This window comes from Cryptotermes secundus, unplaced genomic scaffold (genome assembly GCF_002891405.2).
Source record: "Cryptotermes secundus unplaced genomic scaffold, Csec_1.0 scaffold22, whole genome shotgun sequence".
Classification (NCBI taxonomy): domain Eukaryota; kingdom Metazoa; phylum Arthropoda; class Insecta; order Blattodea; family Kalotermitidae; genus Cryptotermes; species Cryptotermes secundus.
In genome coordinates this window covers 3,512,231-3,537,109 of record NW_019742961.1, presented here as the reverse complement: position 1 = coordinate 3,537,109, position 24,879 = coordinate 3,512,231, and the positions used below count along the sequence as shown (strand labels likewise).

Sequence of the window (24,879 nt, the reverse complement as noted above, 5' to 3'; positions counted from 1 at the left end):
GTTCTCATCATGATACTTAAGGCAATCCATTTTCCCCCTTCAAAAGTCTTCTGCACATTGCTCTCTCCTCTGGGACCTATTACATTCGGCAGTCTAATGCCAACTAATCAATTTTGCTGTGTGTGGGTGTATGCACTTTTCAACATGCATGATCAGGCTCTGGTCCACCATGCCATCAGCACATTTCCTTCTGTCCCAGAACTTTTCAAACTATCACATACAGGCAGTTGTTTGAGGCATTAATTCAGTCTTTAACCTCTATAGGAGAGGCATATTTATGAACAAGCATCAAAAATATGTAGGTAAGTCAATGAGTAAGTTACAAATGGGTATAGAACTTAAACAAATAAGAGTACTAATTTGAAAAATGCTTTTATTTCTAAACATAATCTCCCTGTAAATTGAGGCACTTGTCCCATCGTTTCACAAGTCCCTGAAAACCAGCAGCATAAAATTCTTTGGGCTGCTGTCGGAACCAGGCGGTGACTTCCCTTTCTACAGCTTCATTGTCAGGAAAATGTTCAGCCGAAAGATGATGTTTAAGAGGGCCAAACAAACGGAAGTCGCTTGGAGCAAGACTCATCACCTGTGACAATTTGGGCTAGCATATTATGTCCTTCATTGTGGTAGTGATTGAGATGCTGTAATGCTAGACCTATTCTTTGAATTTTGTGTTGTGGGGTCAGCATGCGCAGCACCCATTGTGCACAGACTTTATGAACACCTAACCTGTCATGCAACTTCCATTTATTCGGCTCTCTTAAACATAATCTTTCGGCTGAACATTTTCCCAATGATGAAGCTGTAGAAAGGGAAGTCATCGCCTGGTTCCAACAGCAGCCCAAAGAATTTTATGCTGCTGGTTTTCAGGGACTTGTGAAACGATGGGACAAGTGCCTCAATTTACAGGGAGATTATGTTTAGAAATAAAAGCATTTTTCAAATTAGTACTCTTATTTGTTTAAGTTCTATACCCATTTGTAACTTACTCATTGACTTACCTACATATTTTTGATGCTTGTTCATAAATATGCCTCTCCTATAGAGGTTAAAGACTGAATTAATGCCTCAAACAACTGCCTGTATGTGATAGTTTGAAAAGTTCTGGGACAGAAGGAAATGTGCTGATGGCATGGTGGACCAGAGCCTGATCATGCATGTTGAAAAGTGCATACACCCACACACAGCAAAATTGATTAGTTGGCGTTAGACTGCCGAATGTAATAGGTCCCAGAGGAGAGAGCAATGTGCAGAAGACTTTTGAAGGGGGAAAATGGATTGCCTTAAGTATCATGATGACAACAGATTTCTCCATTAATTTTTGGACTCGATGACAGAACTGTTTCTGTTTTTCTCATTGTTAATGACTAGTGAATATTGCCCTAAGGTAAGATGTTTCAGTGATGTCACACGTTCAAGAGCAGTTTCATGAGAGAAAACTCCTACAGAAAGCTACCTTGAACTTTCTAAATGAGGATGATTTGAGACATGCAGATGTGTTCTTTTATCAACAGAAGGTGATAGAAATGACTGCAGGGTTAGAAATTTGGTTGGTAGTTGCTGCACCATTCTCATTAAGACTTTGAAGATGGCAGTGAATCTACCAACACATTGTGCTAAGAATACTGACACAGAGACGGTATGATAGCTACACAAGAATCTGGTCTCAGTTCATTGGGGCAGCTAATAATAAAGAGACTTTTCTCTGAAAGATTGTAGTGATACGTAGTGAAACCTAATGTTTTGTGTACGGTACTCAAAATATATGACAGTCCTGCATGTGGAAATCATTTTCAATTTGTGTGGCATCATGTACTATGAGTTCATTCATGAGGATGCTACGTTTGACAAAAGGAAGTACAAGGTGATGGGCCTCCTGTCTGCAGGAGGCACTTCACATGAAGCATCCCAGAATGTCAGATGTCAAAGACTGATTCACTCTGCTTAAATGGATTTATTTATTCATTTATTTACTTATTTGATATTATAGTTTATTTATGAAGACTGTCACTATCTCAGACTTCATGTCAATGAATGGTAGCATGATGAAGTGGAATGAATGTAGAAGGGAAGCAGCCTTAGCTTAATTTTGGGTACTATATGAACATTTGTTTGGAGGGGACAAAGAACCGTGCACATTGACCAATACAGTGGAATAATAGTAGAAAGGTAGAGCATTAATGTAATATCATGTACCTGATGATGGCTTGAATGACCAAAACATGTCATACAATGAAGACTGTAGATTTTTATGCAATTTATACACAATTTGTATAGATGTAACATGTAATAGAAAGTGTTCTTCATATTTTCAGACCAGCCCATGGTGGTATAATATCAAGTAAATTACATGATAGTGAGAATTTCCAAAGACATGTTTTGTCTTGTGCACATTGCCACAGTGGTAGGCTAAGCAATAAGTTCTCTGTGAGATGTTTTTGTGACATACTTTTATAGTTCCATGTTTGTCTTAAATTGTCTTCACTCAATCCAGAAAGCAAGCATTGATTGGGCCTTTGTGTGCTTAAAATTCCATTTCTGAGCAATTCTCATCATTTTTCTGTTGTTGCTGGTCACTTTATGTAGCTATGGCAATTTTATTGGGCACCGCAACTGAATTCCACACATTTTTATCCGATTCCATCATATTACAGCTGGTATGAAAATTATAATCCTCATATTATTTAACCACAAATGCATGTAATGCAGTTCAAACTGAATTTACACAGCATTGAGAAGGCCTGTTCCATTCCTTATGAACAGTTCTCAAGTGTGCTTTCCAGATGTCACTGCCAGTAATCATAATTAAAAGTTGTTTTTATTATGCATTGGACTATTTTATGATTAAATTCAAATGATGTTATTCAAGTTTTCAGGGTCTGTAGATAAGAAACTAGGCCTTTCCAGTTTTTATCTTGCAACATTTTTTTTGGAGTCATGTTTATTCTCTTATCATTAATTTAATACCAAAATAATAAAGTAAATAAATTGTTAGATTCTTGTGGCTTCAGTTGCTTTCCTGCCTTTTCCATATCTTTATCTTCCATTTCCTGGACAGCTTGCCCTACTACCCTGAAGATTGAGGAGAAAGAGTCCCCCGAAATTTGTTACATATCTACCAAACTATACAATATCAAATTCCGGAATACCATAATCTTCATATTCACCACCAAAGAATCCTCAAACATCACATTGCAGTAGAGGGGCTACCACTGTTGTTTTGTATATAGAAGCTCCAGGTTCAGATTTGGGCCTTCCTGTGTGAAGTTCTTGACAGTCACTCCTGGCCTCCAGGTATATACTGGGATAGTACCTTAAAATAAGTTATGATTATTTCATCAACATCTCCAGTTCATTTTTTGACATCCTACCATTTCACACTATAGTGCAGTTGATAAAAACTAAACGTAAAGGTATCCCTGTAACAGGCCGTGGAGGCCCATGGTGTTGTGAGATGTCAAGGTTCCCACATTTTCTAGACAGTCGGCTTATAGATGGCGGTAAAGTTGTCAGCCTTACGCGCCTGCCGCCATTTACCCCCAAGAATATTCCTGGTACTCATTTCTGATGGGGGCTGAGTTGACCCCAGGGCCATAGTGTGGCTAGAAGGATTAGGTAAATTGAAAAAATCCACCTCATCAGGATTCGATTCTGCGACCTTCCGGCCTATAGCATAGTGCCTCAACCAACTACGCTACCGCATGCCCCAGTACAGTTGGTATAGTATCATTAAATAGCCCCAGAATCAATCAGTCAGTGGTTGATCTCAAGAGAAATATCTTCTTTGTTATTTTTTCATCTTGTGTAATTTTAAATATGACTTGTGTCTTGCTAACATTTAAGTGTCAGCTTTTCTTAGTATCCATATTTCTGTCTTACGTTTCACATGTCACAGTCCATAATGCTTACATGGAGGCACAGTTCAGTTGGTAGCACTGACTGATTTGAAGAGAACACTGCCTAAACAAACATTACAACTGTTGATACAAACATGTCTCTTTTGTAAAGCTTTCAGCACTTAAACCTTATTTTCACTTGGAATTGTGCTTGTTTTATGGGGTACTTCTTAAAATTGTGTATGCATCACAGTAAAATAAATTTACACTTGAACCTCTGTGTTTTATAAATATTAGAAATTATAATGAATATTAGTGAAATGGAAAATAAATTAGATTGCTTTATTCTGAACATTTTTTTAGCCTAGCAGGTTAAGTTACATGGTAGTTGTGATTGACAGGTTTGGAGAATTTTTTAAAACAAATTCTCAGGAATGCTGGATGTCATGTGGCCTTTTATGAATATACTACTATGCTACTGTGCTTTAAAGCATGGAAACATAAAGTTTTTGTTCATTCATTTATATTCAGTTAAAAATATTTACACGAAGCAAAACGCTATGCTGCATTGTTGTATTTTGTCTCAGAAATAAAAAATAAAACTGTACCCAGAGTAAGTACAGAGTGGTAAAATGAGTGCTGGAATAAGTGCAAATCAGATTATGCATTTCCTCGTCCTTCCAAAATTGACTGCAGGTATTCACCAATATAGACCTCTTGAGGATGATATTCATGTTATGTTAAGGTTGCCAGTCCTCTTTCTCTTGCTTGAATTAATAAATTTATAGAGAAAAGAAAACTTCTAAAAACAGCTACAGTGTATGTTTGGAGAATGTAAAAAAATTGACCCTAATCCAAACCTGTCTGTGTTTGTCTTTAAAAAGGATACAACAGTATGATTCTGTGGACACTTCACCTCTCAGACCTGATTTATTAAGATTGCTTAGAAATGCTTGCCTAATGTTTCATTATGAGTGGGTCACTTAGCAGAGTTACTTATCTTTCTTTCAATTTTAGTAAATGACATGGATTTGATTGCAGGTAAATCTGTTTTGCTACACAGTCTACTGTTGTTATTGTTTCAGTCTCACAATGTAGTCTTTGTTTTCATGTTGTTTGTGTATTTATTTTGGATATTTGATCTTCAACATCTGTTCTGTCTTGGTTTATATGACCCAAATGATCATTTGAGCCGGTCACGGTAGCCGAGCGGTCTAAGGCGTGCACTGTCTTCGCTCGCTTGGAAGCCGGGATCGTGGGTTCGAATCCCACTCAGGGCATGGATGTTTGTGTGCGTTTTTCTGTGTTTGTGTACAGGTAGAGGCCTTGTGACGAGCTGCTCACCCGCCCAAGGAGTCCTACCATGTGTCTAAGATCTAGAAAAACCGAAGTGAATGGAAAAGTTCATGGAGGTAGGCCTAGGCCCACTGGGGCTGTAGTGCCAAGGGGAAAAAAAAAGATCATTTGTGTATTAACCTTGTAATTAGATTGAATGCCACCATAGTTATGGACTCATAATGTCATTGCAGTTTATGTATGGTAGTGTTTCTAAAAATGAGCAATGGTTAAGTTTAGATTTGGGGAGAAACAGGTTGCAGATAAGTTTGCCCACAGATAAATATGCAAAATAAAACTCTTACTCTTACAAATTCATAAGAAAACAAGCAACCAAAATAAGTAATGTGACAAATGTACACTGTTACATATATGTCTTTGCATGGCAGATTCTTTATGAATAAGCACAACAGCAGCAGCAGTGCTAGTTTGAAATTGTTTTTGCAGCAGTATGTAATCATTTATAATGTATCAGTTCTTTCTGTATCAAGAAATGTGTTTTTATATTTACTTGCGAGGTGAAATTTTAACCTTAAAAATTATTGAAACCATCCATGATGACCATTTCCCATATCTTGAACACTTAATATGTTCATTATGATACAAGTTGTACATTTTCTTTAAAGTTTTTGTTTTTTGAATATGAATTCTGGATGCTTGGATACCAAATAAGTGAGAGTTTATTTTATGTATAAAAATTGTTTTTTTCAGTTTGATTGATTCATTACACAGAAGAATGTTTTGAATTTTCAATGTTAAAAATGGACATTTTTATATTCATATTACATGCTGTTTGAAAATGCTGGGTGACATAGTAATTAATTTTGTCAGATCCATAGAATGATAGTCAAATTATCCAGATTTAAATCTGTTGGATTATCATATTTTGAATGACTTAAACTGATAGTGTACAAAACCCAAAGGCAACCATTTCAGTCCCTGGAGTTCCTGCAGCAAGGAACTAAAAATATGTATGTGGCCTCTGGTATCACAGCATAACATCCAGTTACCCACCAACCAAGGTGAAATACAAGTTCACACCATAATGCAAGGAAATTGGCATCCTATTCACTGTTACTTCTCTTAAACCACTTGACTGAATTATATAAAAATATTTTTTTAACATTCAAAATAGAAAATATTTTTCTTTGTAGTGAATCATCAAACTGAATGTAACTTTCTGTAGACACATTTAAGTATTGTGACATGCTAAGCTATGGAGGACGCCCCCCCCCCGCCAGCCGTGACGCGCCGAGCGGAGCCAAAGTTAGCCGAGTCCCAGCATCCTGGTAGCTATGCAATGCGAGTCAACAGCGTTGACTTCACCACGGGATACCGCGGTTGCTAGGCACAGTAAACAACACCAGACAGCGTTGCTAGCAACACGGCGCCAGGCAACAAGGGTGCCTATTACGTGGCTGTTTTCTGCGTTGTCCGCACGAGGCTAGATACGGAGCAGCGAAGACTATTCACAGTCAGTTCTCAGTTCTCAAGGCAGCTACCTACGAGTTCTCAGTTCCGAGCAACCCTACGAGCTAGTTCTCAAGGCAGCATTTACGAGATAGCCAGCAGCCAGTCAGTTGTATTCTGGCATTTTCAGTGTAGTATTTGTAATACTGCAGATAGCAGTAATTGTGAATCTGTAATTTGGGTGATTGTAAGTGCGAATGTGAAATAAAATTCGCTATATCAAATACGGCGTGAAGTTATTTGTCGCGTTATACACCCAACACACGACAGTATGTTCTACTCAGCTTATATCAGTTTAATTCATATTCACAAAACCTTAACCTTATTTTTACAACAACATGACTTTTTTAGCCATCTAGTATGTTTGTTCCCTAGGCTTTTTATTTTACGATACTGTAGCATGTAGGGGATTCTCTAGATGTGGCAGGATGGCATGGATAATTAGTTGGAAGGTGCCACAAAAAGATTTTGATGAAAGTGTTTGTTCTCAGCTGAAATTAAACAGTAATTTCTTTGATATGAGTAAGAGTTCTAACAGTTGAGCTAACCCACTCAGTCCCGCTGCTGTAGTGTCAGTACCCTTTTGGTTTAAATTAAAAATCTGCCATGCAACTTCGGAAGTGAGCTCACATAATACAAGTAGATGCAGCTGTCCAGTAAGCACTAGGCCATGAATGTATTTCTTCTGGTGGCATTTATTACACAAACAAATAGACAGTAATGGATGATGAAGGTTAAATTTTCAAAGTGTGGCTGGAATGAAAAACCTGTATTAGTTATGGTGCATAGTGTAGTGCTGTCACTTGTAGTGTGGTGGTAGCTTGCTTGCCCTTGTTTCTCTGTGTGTATGTGTCCTTGCAGCAAGCCCTCAGCCTCCTCCTCGGGTCATGAGGAACCGCCTGCAATCTCTCCCTAACACATCGGATGCCTCAGTTCTTAACAGTAAGTGTTTGCTACAGAGGATTAGATGGTGAATGTATTTCTGTTTTCTTGTAACTGAGTTGCAGTGACATTCCTGAAGACTGGCATACTAGTAGTCAATAAATTGGTTGGTCAGACTTTCTGCTGTGCCTCATACTGTGTTTCCAAAGTTTCTTGCATGTATTGCTTACAGTAGAAGCGAGATATGTAGCACATGCATGCAATATAATATAGTTCATTGTATTTTTTACAGTAATATAGTAGCATTCTGATTGCAATATTTTCTTACAAGCTCATTGCATGGATTGGGATCCTGGTGACATTACAATTCAAAATTCATATTTCAGCGCTCCCCAGAACACAGACCAGTACTGAAATTATTTTATAACATTGTGATTTTGAAATATCGGAGTTACAGTACATTCCCTCAGTTACTTGAGTCATGTATTAAAAATCTTAACTACAGCTGTAAGCAAGAGACGAACTTCATATCTGTCACTGAAGTGTATACAGCTCTTTCCTTTATCTAAACATTATTATCATCATATTTCCAGTTTCAGGTTGAAAGACATAACTAGACTGACTAGTATTACTAATGAGAATGTATAAGGGTTGCAGGGACCAAGACTGAATTGGCACATAGTGTTCTCCTCTTGTATGTGTATTCCCACACCTTGTATAATCTTCTGAGTTTTTCAAATTTCTATTGGAGTAAAGGTAAAAGTATTTCTATTTCTGTATTTTGGGTAAGTGAAGATTTTAGCTAAGCCTCCCTCTTAAGGACTGTATCCTTAAAGAGGAATAAGTTACAACTTACTGGATTTATCCCCAATTAAAATTGTAAACAGACTTAACATGAACTTAAAAATATTAGTAATAAACTACTGTGATATGACAGGTTAAAAAATTACTGCAACAGAAGAATAAATACATATCAAATTTGTTTGCATAACTTGATCTACTAGATGAGCACAATAAACATAAATATTATAATCTTGTATATTAAAATCCATAAGTATCACTTTGTAATGACCTTGAATTTTCATGCACGTCGCCTTATGAAGACTGGGATCTTCCCAGTTTGGATTTTGCTCTCATTAATTAGTACTTTAAATTAAGGTATCAAAATTTGTGTGAGAGGTGCTCAGAAATATAAAGTAGAAGAGAAGTAAATATGGTATTCTGTTGCTAGGAGACACTCTGACCCATAGAGTTTAATGAAGGGTTTTGTTTGCAATAAGAGTGTAAATGAGATAATACTCGAAGATTTTTTTGTGACTATGATACTACTTAACTTTGTTAAATTAACATAGCCAAACATTGAATTGGCATAATGGTTATGGATGTTACTTTCACATAAATGAGGTTAGAAGTTTTTATGGCAGTGAAGATTCATAATGTGGTCTGTTTAGTTATGACATCACATTATCTGGTATGTGGTTTTGAATGTTTCAGAGAAACTTGCTGCCTCCTGTTTCAGGTGAGATGTATGGAGGTAATGTGTTCATTCAGAGTGTTAGTACCCACCTACCAGATTACTTGGTGTTATAACCCACAGATCCACAATGTGAATTGTGCTTATATTTTGATATTTTAAAATTCTTAAGTCATTCATTGCAATTGCTAAAACGTTAGTTAATGCTGTAGACCGGTGCTGTCCAACGTTCTTATGTACTCGGGCACAATTCACTGATGCCTATGGAGGTGCGGGCACTACCGCACACTACTTCTACTACTACTACTACTACTACTACTACTACTAATAATAATAATAATAATAATAATAATAATAATAACAATAATAATAATAAAATTTTTCGAAAATATTTAACAGTACTCAGACGATGAAAAATGTCTATTGTGTTACAATTTGAATTAATATTAAAAATCGGCCCAATTATATGTGGTTACGGAGGGTACCAGAAAAATATACCACGGGCGCCGCGTTGGACAGGGCTGCTGTAGACTATTTGGGATGGATACTGTGGGAACTGAAATGGAAAATCAAATTGTGCAATAAGGATAAGGGTTAACTTCTGTGTTTATCTTGCTTCCACAAAATTCTCTGTGTGGTCTATGCTTCATAGTACAGTAAACATAAAATAATGAATTTTACACCACCGTTAGTATTACATTATGTTCTGTTATTCACAGAGTTTAGAAAAAATAAAGCTGTTCTGGTAGTAGTTACTATTGAATTCTTATTTAGTCTCCAGGATTGATATACTTTCTTCCATTTTCTTTACTTCCAGTTGTCCTTTGAATAACAGTATTTCATGATAACAGCTGAAAGTACTGTATATATATATATCTCATAAGTTTTCATGACCATGTATGGAAATCAGTATAAATAAAGCTGTAATTAAATACATTTATTTGCTTACTGTGTATGGTCTGGATACTTACAGTCTCATTAAATAACAAACCTACATATATTTGTATGAAATAAAAGACAACCTTCATAATATTACATTTTATCATCGTATTGCATTGATACATCAATCGTCCACTTGTTTCTGTCTCCAATGCAACATAAACAAACCATGGTTTGTTTTTGATACAGTTACTCCAGCTAGATGGAGATGGAATGTGTTTTAATGGCCATTCATCTGTTTTTGAGATACTCATTTGCATGTGCATTTTCAGAGCAGCTGTATTGATCTGAATTTTCTTGCATGTATTGTGTAAGAGAAGTGTCCTATATTGCTTTCACTGATGATAGTTAGATTGCAGTATCAGTTCTATCATTCTTCTTGTCTTGTGTCAGTGTGAATACAGATTAAAACGCTTAATGTAACTGTGACAAGAAATGTTAGAAATGTTACTGTAGGATTTATTTTATTTTATTGTCCTTTCAGAAAGGAATAATTAAATTTACCAAATAATAGAGTATAACAGATTCTTAAAAGAACAGTGCAAGGTCATTAATCGAATGTCATTTGAGATATTATTCATGTGCCTCAATGAAGTTAATCTAAGAAACACGAAGCTAAGGAACTTTTAGTTATATAAAACTTCGGCTGCTAAATTCAATCACATTCCCGTTTTCTTATTTTTATTTGTCATCACAGCCAGCTATTTAGATGTGTAGGAATCGTACTCTTTATATCAAATTATTTAAAGTTCATTTATCATTTTCAAATATGAAAGTGGATTTAACAATGTACTTGAATAGTAATATGGTGTTTTCCTCTGTGTTTCTGACTGTTTAGCTATCAGATTTACACAAGTAGCCCTATCTTCCACAAACACATATGCAACATCTTTGGTGTACTAGCTTAAAAATGCCTAATAAGTCATTATAATAAATGTGTGTGAATATGAAACAAACTTTTGGTGCAGGCGAGCAATTTAAAGAACCAGATGAGTAACAGGATATGAAATGAAATGAAATTGTATACAGTAAACTCCCAGTTACCTGATATTCAAGGATCCAGAATTCTTATTCACAAGAACAGTTTCAAAGAAAACTACCATTTTAATGAAGATGTTCAAAAACAAATTTGGGATTTCCATATGTTCACCCTCCATGCAGTAGTTCTCCCAACTGCCCACTAGCAGTGCTGCACTACCTCCCTCATGCCAGTGCCATTAAAGTAGAGACTAGGTGAATTTGTAGTTATATTACGGTATGTATATGTGCTATCTTACCTACAAAGACTCCCATGCAAAAATAATGGCAGTAACATGCTGTTTTGACTTTGTATTGGTTTTTGTAAAATCTTATCTTATGCAGCTGGCAGGCCCATTTGTCCATACATCCCAGATAACAAGGAGTTTACTGTATGTGGAAGAAGTAATGATTTCTCCTGAATACCAGAGAACTGTTGTGTAGTTGTATACTTATACCAAGCCTGCTCAACAAGAGTTTTTTAGAGATCATTTTAAGGATAGGATATCATTTTCTGGCAATTTGAAACTCGCTCACTGTGTGAAGTCCACTGGTGCCTACGTGAATAGTAATGGTTGAAACTGTTGTGTGAAATTGTTCATTGCTTTGAGAGCGAGGAACGTGGAGATTGTGCCATGCATTTATATACTCTCTTCAAACACATGTGATGATAGGATTAACTCACAATACAGTTCGTTAATTTTGAGCATAAAATAGTTAGGCTACATATTACTTTATAAAATAGATCCTTCATGTGTGATCACACAGATTAAGAAATTATACATTCATCCTTGTCATACAAACAGCTGTTTCATTTTTTCACTCCTTTGTTGACATTTTTAAACTTTTACCTTGCTGCTTTATATTTGCAGTGAGTCCCATTCCTGAATCATCTCCATTAAGTGACAAGGGTGGAGATTCTGTGAGTGCTATGTGTCAACAGTTATCTCAAGGTCTGTCACTTCTCTCATCCAATGATGATTTTCTGACAGACTTGCCTCGAAACGTAAGTCATGGCATTACTTTTCATAAATCTCTATGAATAAGCATAGAATGTATAATGTAGGAGCTGCAAACTTTTAGACCAGCAAGCAGTCAATGGCCACACACAGAATGTTTGCCAGAAGTGACCTGGTTTATTTTAAACTTTATGTGTCCTAGTTTTCTCTTTTTAAGGATGCCTCTGTCATTCTAGCCAAGAGAACAGCCACACAGAACTAAGTAAATTCAAAACAAAACATTAAAATATATTTATCTAGTTTCTGAAATAAGTTATTGCTATAAATTTATTTATGTTGACTTCATTGTACGTGAAACATGTGTGAACACATTTGTTTTTAATTTTTGTGGCTTGACAAAGACATTAGTTATAGTTACTTTTTTTACCCTGCTGTCTGTTAATCTTCACCAGCAAGAATTATATTATAAGCCTAGTCACTAAATACCCTCTGGAGCAAACATTGCAGTAGTTAGCACTTGTGCTTCTTATTCAGGAAGTCCCAGTTTCAAATCTTGGCCCAGAGGTGAATTATTCTCACTCAAGTTTGATGTGGTTTTACTCGATTCCTAAAAAATGCTGGTATGGGTATGACTTCTTCCATCGGTATCTTCTACAATTCCTTAATCACTAATCATATTAGTGTTAATTCTTATGTAATGTGAACTATTGGAGGTGTCTTTAAATAATTACCCTTGGTAATTATTATAGTGTAATTAAATTTGTGACCGATCAGAATTATTTTCTTTGTATTTCCAAACTCTTATAATTACACTTCATATTCCTTGTAAACATATTCGCTATTTAATCTACTTGTAGAAGTGTATATGCAGTAAAATGCCAGTTATTTGAATTAATATGTGACAGAGGTAGTAACTGGAGTAAATTCTTATCCAGAAAAAAAAAGCACCTTTATAATGTACTGTACTATTATAATAATAAAAGGTAAAGAACTTTTAAAATGGATGAAATATGAAAAATTAATAAATGTAATTGTACATTAACATTTTTGAACACTTTATTTGAAAAGATTTAACAATAATGTTTGTTTAACAGACTTATTCTTTGGTTGAGGTGATTCAGTTAATTGGCAATTTAGATAATTAAATAAATCGGATAATCGGCATTCTACTGTGTTATGTGTACAGGTACCACCTCCTCCTCTTCCTCCTTCATCATCATCATCATCCATTTCTGTGAAATACAGAACACTGTCAGGAGTCAGGATAGCTCAGTGGGTATAGCAAGGGGCTGTGGGCTGGACAGCAAATGTTTGATTCCCAATAAGGAGGTGATTTTTCTCTTCACTGCAATCAGATTGTCTCTAGTGCCCACCCAGCATGCTATCCAGTGGGCACCAGGGATTCTTTACCTGAGGGTAAGTGGCTGGAATGTGAAGCTGATCACTCACCTCCATCTAGTGCCAAGGTCAAGAATGGTGGTGCTATACCTCCACTTCCCCATATGTCCTCAAGGCATAGTGCTTAACTAATTAAGTACAGGGACAACTTTACCTTTTACACAACAATGTCACTCTTCAGAGGTGTTCTGAAAAAAGTAACTAGGAAGGAAATAAGCTGGACTTAGCTTCAGAAATTAAATTTTTATTATGAAAGAAACATTACATCAGGGCCCTTCAGTATATTCTTTTCTGTTTATTCCTGTTAGGGGAAAGAAGTAAGTTTCTCACATTATCTTAGAGATATCGCATACAACTCTGTTGCTTCACAAATCACTATCCTGTGATATAGATTTAATTGTTTACTCTAGGTAACTAACATATCAAATCCAGTGTCATCTGCAGAAAGTGTAGCAAAACAGCTGTTTTCCACTCCAAACGACACACAGACACTACCAGGTCAGTAATTACATGTGACAGTTAATTGCAGAACTTATTTCCAAGTGCACTTGGTCTGCTATTACTTATACTGTGGCTGTCTGAGTATGAAGTCAATAAATGGATGCAATTCTGTGTGGACCCCCCCCCCCAAATAAATTTCAGTTGCTGATAGCATACATATTTGGTTCAATTGTGATTTAAAATGTGTATGAGAATTGATTATCAGAGGGAAAATTTTAGCTTGAAATGGGAATTGCATTTTTTCAAAGTTTGCATCCATTTGTTGGTTTTGAGGCCATTCAGAATAATGTGTGCAGCATGTTAATCCAAGAAAAAATTGCAAAATGTAGGCCTACATGGGAAGAAAGTGGAATATATGGTGGTAATGTTTAAATGATGGCTGTTACTGAAAGTTATAAAGACTCTCTTAGCATTGTTTTGCATATAAAGGCCAAGTCACCACCAACTTTATATTTGGTGAAGTTGTGGCTCGAAGAAATATATATATATATATATATATATATATATATCAGTTGTTCATTGATGCACTAGATAGTGGCCACTGGCGCTCGGTAACCAATTGAAGAAAAAGAGAGGTTAGGTATTTTTGACAAAGATTGTTCTTTTATAAGCACATTCGCTGAAGACATTTCATGTAAATAGCAGCATGATATATTGTATATAACCTGGAAGAAAAACATCTGTTATTAAGGATGCCTTGGTTCTTAGAGAGCCATAGAGACAAGGAGTAAGTAAGCAGCAGGATACAGTTATTCCATCAAGTTCAGAGTCTCAATATAAAAGTAGATGACTTCCAGAACTTTTGAAAGGTTAGTTTTTTGATGAAATTTGTTCTTATGAATGAATGTATAAGGGGTGGGCCTTCTCGGCCCTTGCACCGCGACCTGCAGTGATCTATTGTGCTTTACAAATTTGTTCTTAACAGTATGTCATTGAAATTTCAACACGATTTATTCTTGTAGCTCTGTGAGGACCCATTTGATCTACTGCTTCCAGCTTAACAAGATCACCCCTGCATAAACTAAAATACATAGGTAATATAAAAAGTAGTGGCAACGCCTCTATAGTTCTGAAATGACTTTATTACCTGAGGTAAACACACTTACATTCCTTCAATATAATCGCCCCCCATGTGTACCACCACCTGCCAAATTTGTGGAAGATGTCGTACACTATCAGCACGTCCATTTCTGTTGATGTCCAGCAGTGACCGCCTTACAGCATGAGTAATCTCCTCTCTTGTGTTGTAACGTGTCCCTCACAGTGGTGGTTTCATTTTGGCAAAGAGATCATAATCACATGGACTCATATCGGGTGAGTATGGCGGATGTTGTAGTATCTCCCATCACCAGCGGCGAAGGAGATCCTTGACAGCATCAGCAGTATGAGCCCTTGCATTGTCATGAACGATGATGGGGTTCGTTGCCAACAAGTGTCGTCACTTTCTCCCAAGTGCTGGACGAAGATGATTACGCAGGAAATTGCAGTAGTAGGCAGCGTTTACTGTCTGTTGTTGAGGTACAGTGTGGTGCAGTATCACTCCATCAGTGTCATATGCCACAATGAACATCGCCTTCACATTACTCTGTGTAGGGCGCTCTTTCTTTGGACAAGGCGAGCCAGGATGCTTCCATTCATTTGATTGTCGCTTCAAGTGCAGTTCATATGAGCGAGCCCAAGTTTCGTCCAGAGTGACGATCCTCCCCAGGAAGTCGTCACCTTCCCTCTGGTACTGGTCCAACAAGACATGTGCAATTGCATAACATTGCCATTGTTAATGTTGTATTTTAGCGTCCTGTTGCACTGATTTTTGTTCATGATATGTATGCAGTGTCCGTCTTTCAGTGCACTCAGTTTCACTTTTTATTTCACAACATGTTTCAGCACTATAGTGCCATCATCAGGTGCTCCATTTACGTTAATCCATTTCATTGCTTGCCATAAAAGTATTTAAAAAGTTCATCAATTATAATAAATATTTATATACTAAAAACTTGTTAAGATAATTTATGTTATCTGTCCCAATTCTAACACCGCGCATAGTTCCACCACTACACTCTCAGTGTATATCGTGTCTCGTGTTGTGTGTTCCCTGTTTGGTTGCGTGTTTTGCCATTGTTGCACCTCGGACATTGTATGGGGTACCCAACGCGCTGCAGTTTTGCAGTATCCAAGAATATCATGCAGAATGTGGAGCACAGTTTTGTGACATACGCCTACCTCAGCAGCTAACTCCCATGCAGCCCATCGACGATCGACATCCAGCAAAGAAGCAAGAAGCTGAATTGTGTGGTTGCCAACATGAGGTCGTCCTGAACGACGGCTGTCCTGAATGGCATCCCTCCCTTCATGGAACAATTTCACCCACCGTGCCACTGTGCGATATGGCAAAACAGCATCACCACATGCTTCTCACAGTCCCTGGTAACAGTTTTGTGCACCACGACCTCGTGCAACTTCAATTTTTATCCAGGAGTGTTGTTCTTCTTTCATAAACATGTTTGTTAGGGTTCTTGAACTGGACTCCTGCACTTCAAGACGATGCGCAGTGCAACTCAATGAAACACAACCAGAGCTACTCACTGCACTACTTCAACTGAACTTCTGCTATCAGCTACAGACGGCGCTAGTGCCACCTGACACACATCTTTCATGTTACAGCAGTGTTGCCACTACTTTTTATCCAACCCTTGTAGATATTTTTGTGTATCTTGTTCTGTTGAGAGCCCCTACTTTTTAATAATACATTGTGTTATATAATAAAGTCTTGGTTGTCCAGCATATATTGGGAATGGTGTATGCCAGTTGCATAAAAAAAAAGCTCATTCAGTAACCCAGTACAAAGTCAGAACACATTTTCAGAATTACTGGGTTTTGGACTTTGTTCGTCATCTGGTATTCTAGAAACTGTTTTCTAGTTTTTGGAATAGTGGACGATGGACAAAGTCCAGAACCCCAGTAATTCTGAGTGTTATACACCATTGTCAGAAACCTTTAGAATCTACTAACACTTTACTTCTTGTGCAGGAGTCTTCTTAGGTGACATAGCTGATTCATAGGTGAAGGATTTTGGATATACTGCAGCATGATAACAAATTTATCTAGCCTGTGCGATAATGGCACCTGCACAGTGGAAGACAGTACATAGTACTGCTATTTTTGGTGGGGAGAACTACTGCATGTAAACATATTCTCATCACAACTTTGCTTTTGAAATTACATTATAAAAATGGTTAATTTTCTTTGGAATTTTTGTTGGTTGCATGAAAATTGTGTATGTTTGGAGCTGGATAACCAGGAGGGTTACTCTACCAAAAGAAAAATTGCAAGATAACAGATTTCTTAAAGTAATGATATATGACATTTTAATTATATTTGCAGGTTCCTGTGGTGATCGGAGCAGTATTAAAACATGATCATCAGTACTGAACCATTGTGAAAGCCTGAAATATTATATTATTTGAACAGATTGAGGATAATTTTCTTGTTTGAACCAAGCCAGAATGAGAAAGGGAAATGGTTTGTTTCCATTTTCTCTTGAACTGTCTGAAGAAGTTCTGTAAGGTATTCTCAAGTTTCGGGTTATTTCCAGCCTCTACTTCCAGTGGTGTTGTGTCATCTGCTGAGCCCACAGATTCTGTCAAGTATCACAACAACAATAACAACAGTATTGCTGCAAATCCATGGACTGGAAATACTGGCTCCATGGGGCCAGTAAGCAGGAACCACTCCGCTTCACCAAGCATTCTCCACAAGGTGCCGCCATGGAGTTCACCTGTGCTACCATCTCGTTCCACCCCCACACCACCTCCTACAAGCATAGGGTGAGATCTATAGGCTGTAGACGGTACCTTGCATACAGTTATTATGCAGTAGACTCACAATTATCTGCTTTGCCAGATAACCACAGGACATTCTCATATCTCTTGGTTACATGATTGTAGCTTTCCATAATGATAAGTATTAGCTATTATGTCTGTTTCAATAATGGATATCAATGGCGCTTTACAGTGATTTTCAGTAGACTGTATGTCTTCATACCCTTTTGCAATCTTCTGTTTTATTGCTTCTGCCCTTTGCCTGTCTCCACTGAATAAGTGTTGCTTTCTTCTGTTGGGAAGATATTTGTCCCACTGTCTAATGACTAGTAGCACAACCAATAATTGATAATTAAGTGATTTTCAGGGTTGAAAGCAGCATGGATATTGGTTATTTCCAGATTTTTGGAATATCCATTATTTTTACAAGTAATTATCCATGCTACTTATTCCCTCAATTGCTGTGGTATTCAGAAGTTTACTGTATAACCTAATTGTCATACAGGATAAAGTTTTCCAATTATGTCATGTGTAAGGGTAAGGGCCAGAGGTTTGAGGTTAATATAGTAAGAGTCCAGTATTGCAACGATCATTTAACCATGAAATTAGATATAGAGCGGGTAGTCTCATTAACAGGAAATGATATTTGTCGTGAAATAAAGTAGAAGAACTTAGAAATGCAGTATGTCATTATTTTCATGTACAATATATTCATCCTTTAGCAGTAGCTAGTGAAGTCACTGAAGAGTGTTACAGTAGCTAAAGAAGTATTCCAACTTCACATTTTAGGGAACAGTTTTACTTCAGTACATATGACTCCTGGTATACACTGGTTCTAAAATAGATTTCTGTTTTATGAAAGTGCACCACTGTCTAACCATTCAGATTCCCGGGATAGCGCAGTCAGTATAGTGACTGGCTGTGGTCCAAACAGCTGAAGATTTTGATTTTATTTTGGTAGGGGCAAGATTTTTTTGCTCTCCAGATAATCCAAGCCAGTTCTGGAGCCCACCCAGCTTCCTGTCCAATGGGTACCAGGGCCATTTCACCCATGAGTAAAGCAGCCATGATGTGAAGCTGACCATTCGCCTCCAGCTAGTACTGAAGTCAAGAATTTGTTGATTTAAATGTCCACTCCCTCATACCTCTACATGATGTCATGCTTAATTGGTTAAGCACAGGGAGAACTTTACCTTTTTATATCTCAGTTGCTGTAGTTAGATCTACAGCATTTGATTTCATAACAAGAATAGAAAGGTAAACTATAACAGAGAAAGTATATTTTCTGAATTTGTTGATTGATATTTTGTACATCACACTGACCTAAATGTGTATTAATTGCAGATAGAGGTATTTTGGTACAGAAAAGTACTGGAAGCAGAAATTGTACACAGGGTGTCTACAAAAGGTCTGACGCATTTTGATCTTTAATAAGTCGGGAAATAACGAAGATAGAAATAAACTGGTTACATTGTTGGATTGTTAAACTCAAAAAGTATTGTGTCTATTGTTAATATAGTGCTTCATTTGTTGCACGTAAAATATCAAGACGATATTCAATTTCTTGCCAGGTTCGGGCAAGCATACCGACATCCACAGTGATTATTGCGTCTCTTACTCTGGTTTTTAGTTGATCGATGTCTCTCACCTGTGTCAACAGTGTCAAACAATGTTCCGGACGTCCCAGCGCAAGCAATGATGATGTTGAGCTTGTCCGAGAAGCATTGGCCTGCTGTCCCAGGAAATCTTTGAGAACAGCGGCAAGAGAATTGAATATGCCAATTTCAACAGTACACAAGGTTCTATGGAAGAAATTATGGCTGTATGCTTATATGATGCAACTTGTGCAAGCTATTGAACCACATGATAAGCCAAAGAGAACGGATTTTGCAACAGATATGTTACAAAGAATAGAGGATGATGATGATGAAAGATTTCTTGCAACCATATTGTTCTCTGATGAAGCTTGCTTCCACATTTCTGGAACAGTCAGTCGGCATAACGTATGCATTTGGGGATCAGAGAACTCTCTTGAATACCGTGAAATGGCAAGAGACTCCCAAAAAGTGAATGTGTGGTGTGCTCTTATGCATGATCGAGTCATTGGGCCTCTCTTTTTCGCGGAAAAGACAGTCATATCAGTCATTTACCTAGACATGTTGTAGAATTTTGTATTCCCGCAAATTGAAGCAGTTCAGCCCGAAATCATTTTCCAACAAGACGGTGCGCTACCTCATTGGAGCATCATAGTTTGTGATGCTTTGGACAAATATTTTCCAGGAAGATGGATTGGACGAGGTGGTCCAATTTCTTGGCCCCCAAAATCCCCTGACATAACCCAACTGGACTTTTTCCTCTGGGGATATGTCAAAGACATTGTTTATAAGATGCAGGTGAGAGACATTGATCAATTAAAAACCAGAGTAAGAGACACAATAACCACTGTGGATGTTGGTATGCTTGCCCGAACCTGGCAAGAAATTGAATGTTGTCTTGATATTTCATGTGCAACAAATAGAGCACATGTACAACTTTATTAACAATAGACACAAAACTTTTTGAGTTTCTCAATCAACAATGTAACCAGTTTATTTCTATCTTCTTTATTTTCTGAATTATTAAAGGTCAAAATGTTTTAGACCTTTTGTATTTAATGAGATCTGTATCTTGGGCCATGTCTAACTCATTCCATGGAGCAGGCCTGATAGTTGCTGGCTAGTCATATTCACTGTGTCCCATAGAACTCAAAATTTTCATTACCATGTTCATAAGTGCCTGCCACTGAACTCAATCTTGAACCAGATTAATCCAGTTCACAACCTCACATCCTGTTCCTTTGTAATCCATTTTAAAATTATCTTCCTTTGAAATTTTCCAACCAAATAAGCCCTCTAACTCCCTCTTACTAGCTTTATTTGTGCCATATAACATGTATTTAATTTTGTAGGTATTCGGGTACGCCTGCTTCCATCACAACTGTTATTGCAAGTAGTGAGCTTCCAAGACCAGATCAATGGTTGGGGAACATCGTTACCTCAACTACTGCAGCTAGTGCAGGTACTCAGCCAGCCCTGCCACCTTCTCCTGCTCCTTCTCCAAGACGAGCACCACATCTTTCTCAGCATCTCCGTGCCCATTCATTAGGCTCTGCAGAAACATTCCTGATGCACCATTCTGGTTCTGCAGTCCCTTCACAGTACATGAATGGCATGCAGCAACAACAGCCCATGTGGGCAAGTGCTCACAATGCTAATGGTCAGGTGCCTGCCACACATGACCCATTTGATGCAGAGTGGGCAGCGATAGCTGCCAGAAATCATCAACAGGCTGGCCAGTCAGTGACAGGAAATAGCACCAATCCTTTTATTTCTGCTACAGCTGTAAAGACTTTTGAAGTGCATATGTGATAAATTGAGGTGGTTACAAATAGAAAAGTTGGACCTATGTTCCATAATCAACATTGAAGATTTTTGTATACTGTGTTGCTTTTGTGTATTTAAAATATAGGCACTCACAGGGAACATGAATTCTGTTAACATATAAGTAAATCTGGTAGAGAGATATATATATTACATATACATATTACAGAGACAGAGTACAGTTTTTGTTTGTTTCCCTATTTTCCTTTTTTCTTTTTAAATAAATCTTCTAGCTGAAGTAATGTGTAAAATATCTTCTGTGTTAAAATATATACAACATATTCATACAGCAGTGAAAGCATTTTCAATTTTCCTGATATTGTATGTTAGATTACATGTTTATATTAAAAACATGCAGATGAGTAACATCTGCAGCAAAAGTGGTATATAATAGTAGTTGCTATAGGATGAGTCAGTTATAGAAAATTCAACGATATATCTGCTGAAAGTTACTAATGAGGAGCACAGTGATTATATTCTAATATTTATATGTCCATTGATATCAGAGTAAACATATTATAACAAGAATATGTTGATAGAATTCATGTCCGTGGTGTCAGAATGGATTCCTACCTGACAGTTGAAGTGACAGATGAAGATAGCTAAAGTTTCCGTGTTCAGTATCACTGTGTAGATTTTAGACAGATCACATACATGTGAATTATTGTCATTGCAGTGCTTTACTAGCTCATTGCAAGTGAGCACATTGCAGGATACAGTACATCAATTGATCCTATGCTTGTATGCTATCACATGTGATTACCACTCTGGTGCATTTAACAAGATATTTTTAATAATGCTGTGTTACTTAATTATAAAGAAAATATATAAAGGGCATATTTTAGAGGCCATTCCCAAGTTAAATTTTCTTTCAAGAATGAGTATGCTCTGCTGGTGGAGAATGTGAAGCTGATGAAGCACAAAATGAAATTACTTTGTTCTTCAGGAATTAACATTCAGTTTAGTACTTAACCAGTTGTTATTTGCCATCTACCATTGCCAGTGTATGTATGTATGTATGTATGTAAGTAAGTGTATAGTTGCTTTAGCAGAAGGCGTATATGAGCAGTTTGACAAATTCTGGAAGACGAATGTTTGAGTACATGTGTTTTAAATTGACAGTGTTGGTGTTGGGTGTTAATCCTTTTCTGTTTAAATGATATTAAAATTATCCCCATGTATACACATACTAAATAACTTAATACAAAGCAGCAGACAGTGTTTAAGCACAAAAATAGAAATACTTGAATAGAACAGTTATAGGTATTGATTGTATTTGTTATTTTTAAAAATTATTAATGGAAAGGTGCTTTTGAATTTCATGCTCATACGTTGACAGACATGTACTGTGTCTTAAACGTTTGAAACAGTTATATATACTTCACTTCCTCACAGTCATGGTTTTAAGCTTATCACTAAAAAAAAGAGAAATGCAAGAATTGAGCAAAGCTCAAAATGTAATTATTCCATTAACTGTTTAAGAAAGTATAAAGAAGGGAATGTCATTGTACTGAAAGATAGTGGCATTTTTTTTCAAGCATATTGTGATCTTTTATGTCATAACACTGTATTCTGGTAGGTGGTGTCAGTGTTATTACTTACTTACCAGATTACACATTGCCTTAACACAGAAGGCCACAATATGAATCTTCAGGACCATGAATATCTCAGATCTATTATGTCATATTTCATTGTCTGTGAATAAGAAAGAAATTTCTGTACCTTTTGAAATTATGTTTTCCCTGGGTATGAACTATGCTGTGGTGGAATGGAACTCAGACATTTTGAAATTAAAATGTATTTGAAATCATCTTTCACTAGTAATGAATACCATTAGGCTCCAGCACTTTTGAATTTTATTCCATCATTACTGAATTCATACTTTGTGTGATTTCTTCTTGTACCACAGACTTTCACATCTTGTATGCTGTATATTTTTCTTTTCGCCTATCTTTATTGTTACTTGCATTGCATTATCTCAGGATATGTTCATACAAGTTCTGTGTAAGTACAGGGTACAGTCCTGAAGACTATACACTGGGACGTGCTTGATGATTCCTTGCAGTTTTATTATAATGTATGGAAAGAACTTATCACTGATTAATATGTACACATAGTGAGACCAAAAGAGACAAGGTGCTAGACATGTCCCAAACTCAAAAATGTTTACAGTAAACTATGATTGCATATGTTGCATATTTGTTCCTAATTCTCTTTTCATGTGGCTTCTGTTGTTAATTCTCATGTGATGACTGGTTTATTTTGTAGTCCTAGGAATCGGTTCTTATATACAGTGGTAAGTAAGTTCTTAGAAGATCTTATGATGCCTTCTTTCTTCAGATATTTCATTCAGTGAGGTGAGGAAGTGTAAATTAATGTTGCTCCTGTGTTTGAATAATTACCTTGAAGATGAAGGTAGGCAAGTTCTCTGAAATGCTTATGAATATGCCTACTATATTATCTGTCTTCACCCAAAAATGTAAATGAGATTGGCCACTGCCATGAACACTTATAGAGTCTCATAAATTAATTACATTATTTAGAGATCCATTTCTGTGCATATATTTCATAAGTACAAATTCTGACCATGCTAAATTTGTCTGATACATCAGAGACTTCCACCACCACCATGTTTGTGATGTTTGACATGAAAGGAAGGAATTAATAATATAGTGGTGTAGTTGTAGTCCTATTTATGACTAATCTCTGTACAAAATTTCACATGCCTAGTTCCAATGTCTCTTTAGTTATCACCATCAATCCAAAAGCTAAATATAAATTTCATACAGCCACTCATTGTTCTTGCTTTAGACTGTTATTAGAAATTACCTACACAAACATTTCTCATTTTGGAGAATTGCACATCAGATGTAGCCTTGTACACCTACCAATATGAATACAATATGCAAACATATATGTGAAGAGGGCACATTATGTGAGCATAATGATTCTAATGAGAGTTGTATCACAGATAGTAATGACAAGTGGATCATAAGGAAGGCATTAAAGAGATGTAAAAAACGTTTCCTGTGAAAGAAAACTGTTCTCAGTATTTTTGTGATTTTAATAGTGAAGATGGCCCATGATGATTGCTATGAAAGTGTTTGCCTTGCAGTAGATTCTCATTCAGAAACTGCAGTATGGAAGGAACAGTCTCCATGTGCTCTTCTTCAACAGATTCTGCCCGTTCTCTGCCACGTTAAAATCATCTCATGAAGTTCCTTAATATGTTTCTGTGATAATATATACCCCCTCCCAAGTACATGTACATGCTGTATATCTAAATGTGCATAGCCTTATATTTTGTTTTCCCCGACTGAGTTACTGATGTCATCATTAAGTATGAGATGTATTGGAAAGTTCCCAGACTAGGCCAAAAGAGAAATGCTGGCTTAATTCAGTTTTGGCTGCCATCTCTTTCAAAATAGTCTCCTTGGGAATGTGTACAGCTGTATGCGTAATGCTGTTGAGTACCGCTTGTGATTCCCTTTGGATATAACACATTGTTTAAAAACATTCTCCCTTCAGTTTCATTTCAATTTGAGAAAAAAAAAAGCGAAATCAGGGGGCTAAGTCCGATGAGTAGGGAGGATGGGGAATGATAACCATGTTTTTAGTCACAAGTTCTGTGGTTTTCAGGGATGTGTGGGCGGGCACGTTGTCATGATGAAAGTACCAGTTGTGGTTGCGCCAAAGTCAGAGTTGACCGTAGTGTTAGGTGGAACAAATTCACAGTGAACAATCCCCTTCATGTTGAAAAAAGAACGATGAGAATGCTGTTTGTTGAGCTGTGGATCTGCCATGCTATTTTGCTCTTGGTGAATGTGGGCT

The 24,879-nt window shown here is 36.8% G+C and overlaps 1 protein-coding gene across 12 annotated transcripts in view; it reads left to right on the top strand.

Moving 5' to 3' along the window:
- The window catches only part of LOC111873397 (protein numb), a 214,496-nt gene extending 190,396 nt beyond the window's left edge, over positions 1-24,100 (top strand). For 9 of the 12 annotated variants that reach the window (XM_023868073.2, XM_023868067.2, XM_023868069.2 and 6 more), the window contains 5 exons: positions 7,503-7,583; positions 11,826-11,959; positions 13,721-13,808; positions 17,404-17,635; positions 20,577-24,100. In XM_023868073.2, coding sequence (XP_023723841.1) covers positions 7,503-7,583; positions 11,826-11,959; positions 13,721-13,808; positions 17,404-17,635; positions 20,577-21,036 — 995 coding nt within the window. In that variant the 3' untranslated portion in view covers positions 21,037-24,100. Of the gene's footprint in view, positions 1-4,853; positions 4,878-7,502; positions 7,584-11,825; positions 11,960-13,720; positions 13,809-17,403; positions 17,636-20,576 lie in introns of all 12 variants that reach the window. The other 3 variants (XM_023868071.2, XM_033755075.1, XM_023868072.2) reach the window with 2 other exon arrangements.
- The last annotated feature ends 779 nt before the right edge of the window (positions 24,101-24,879 follow it).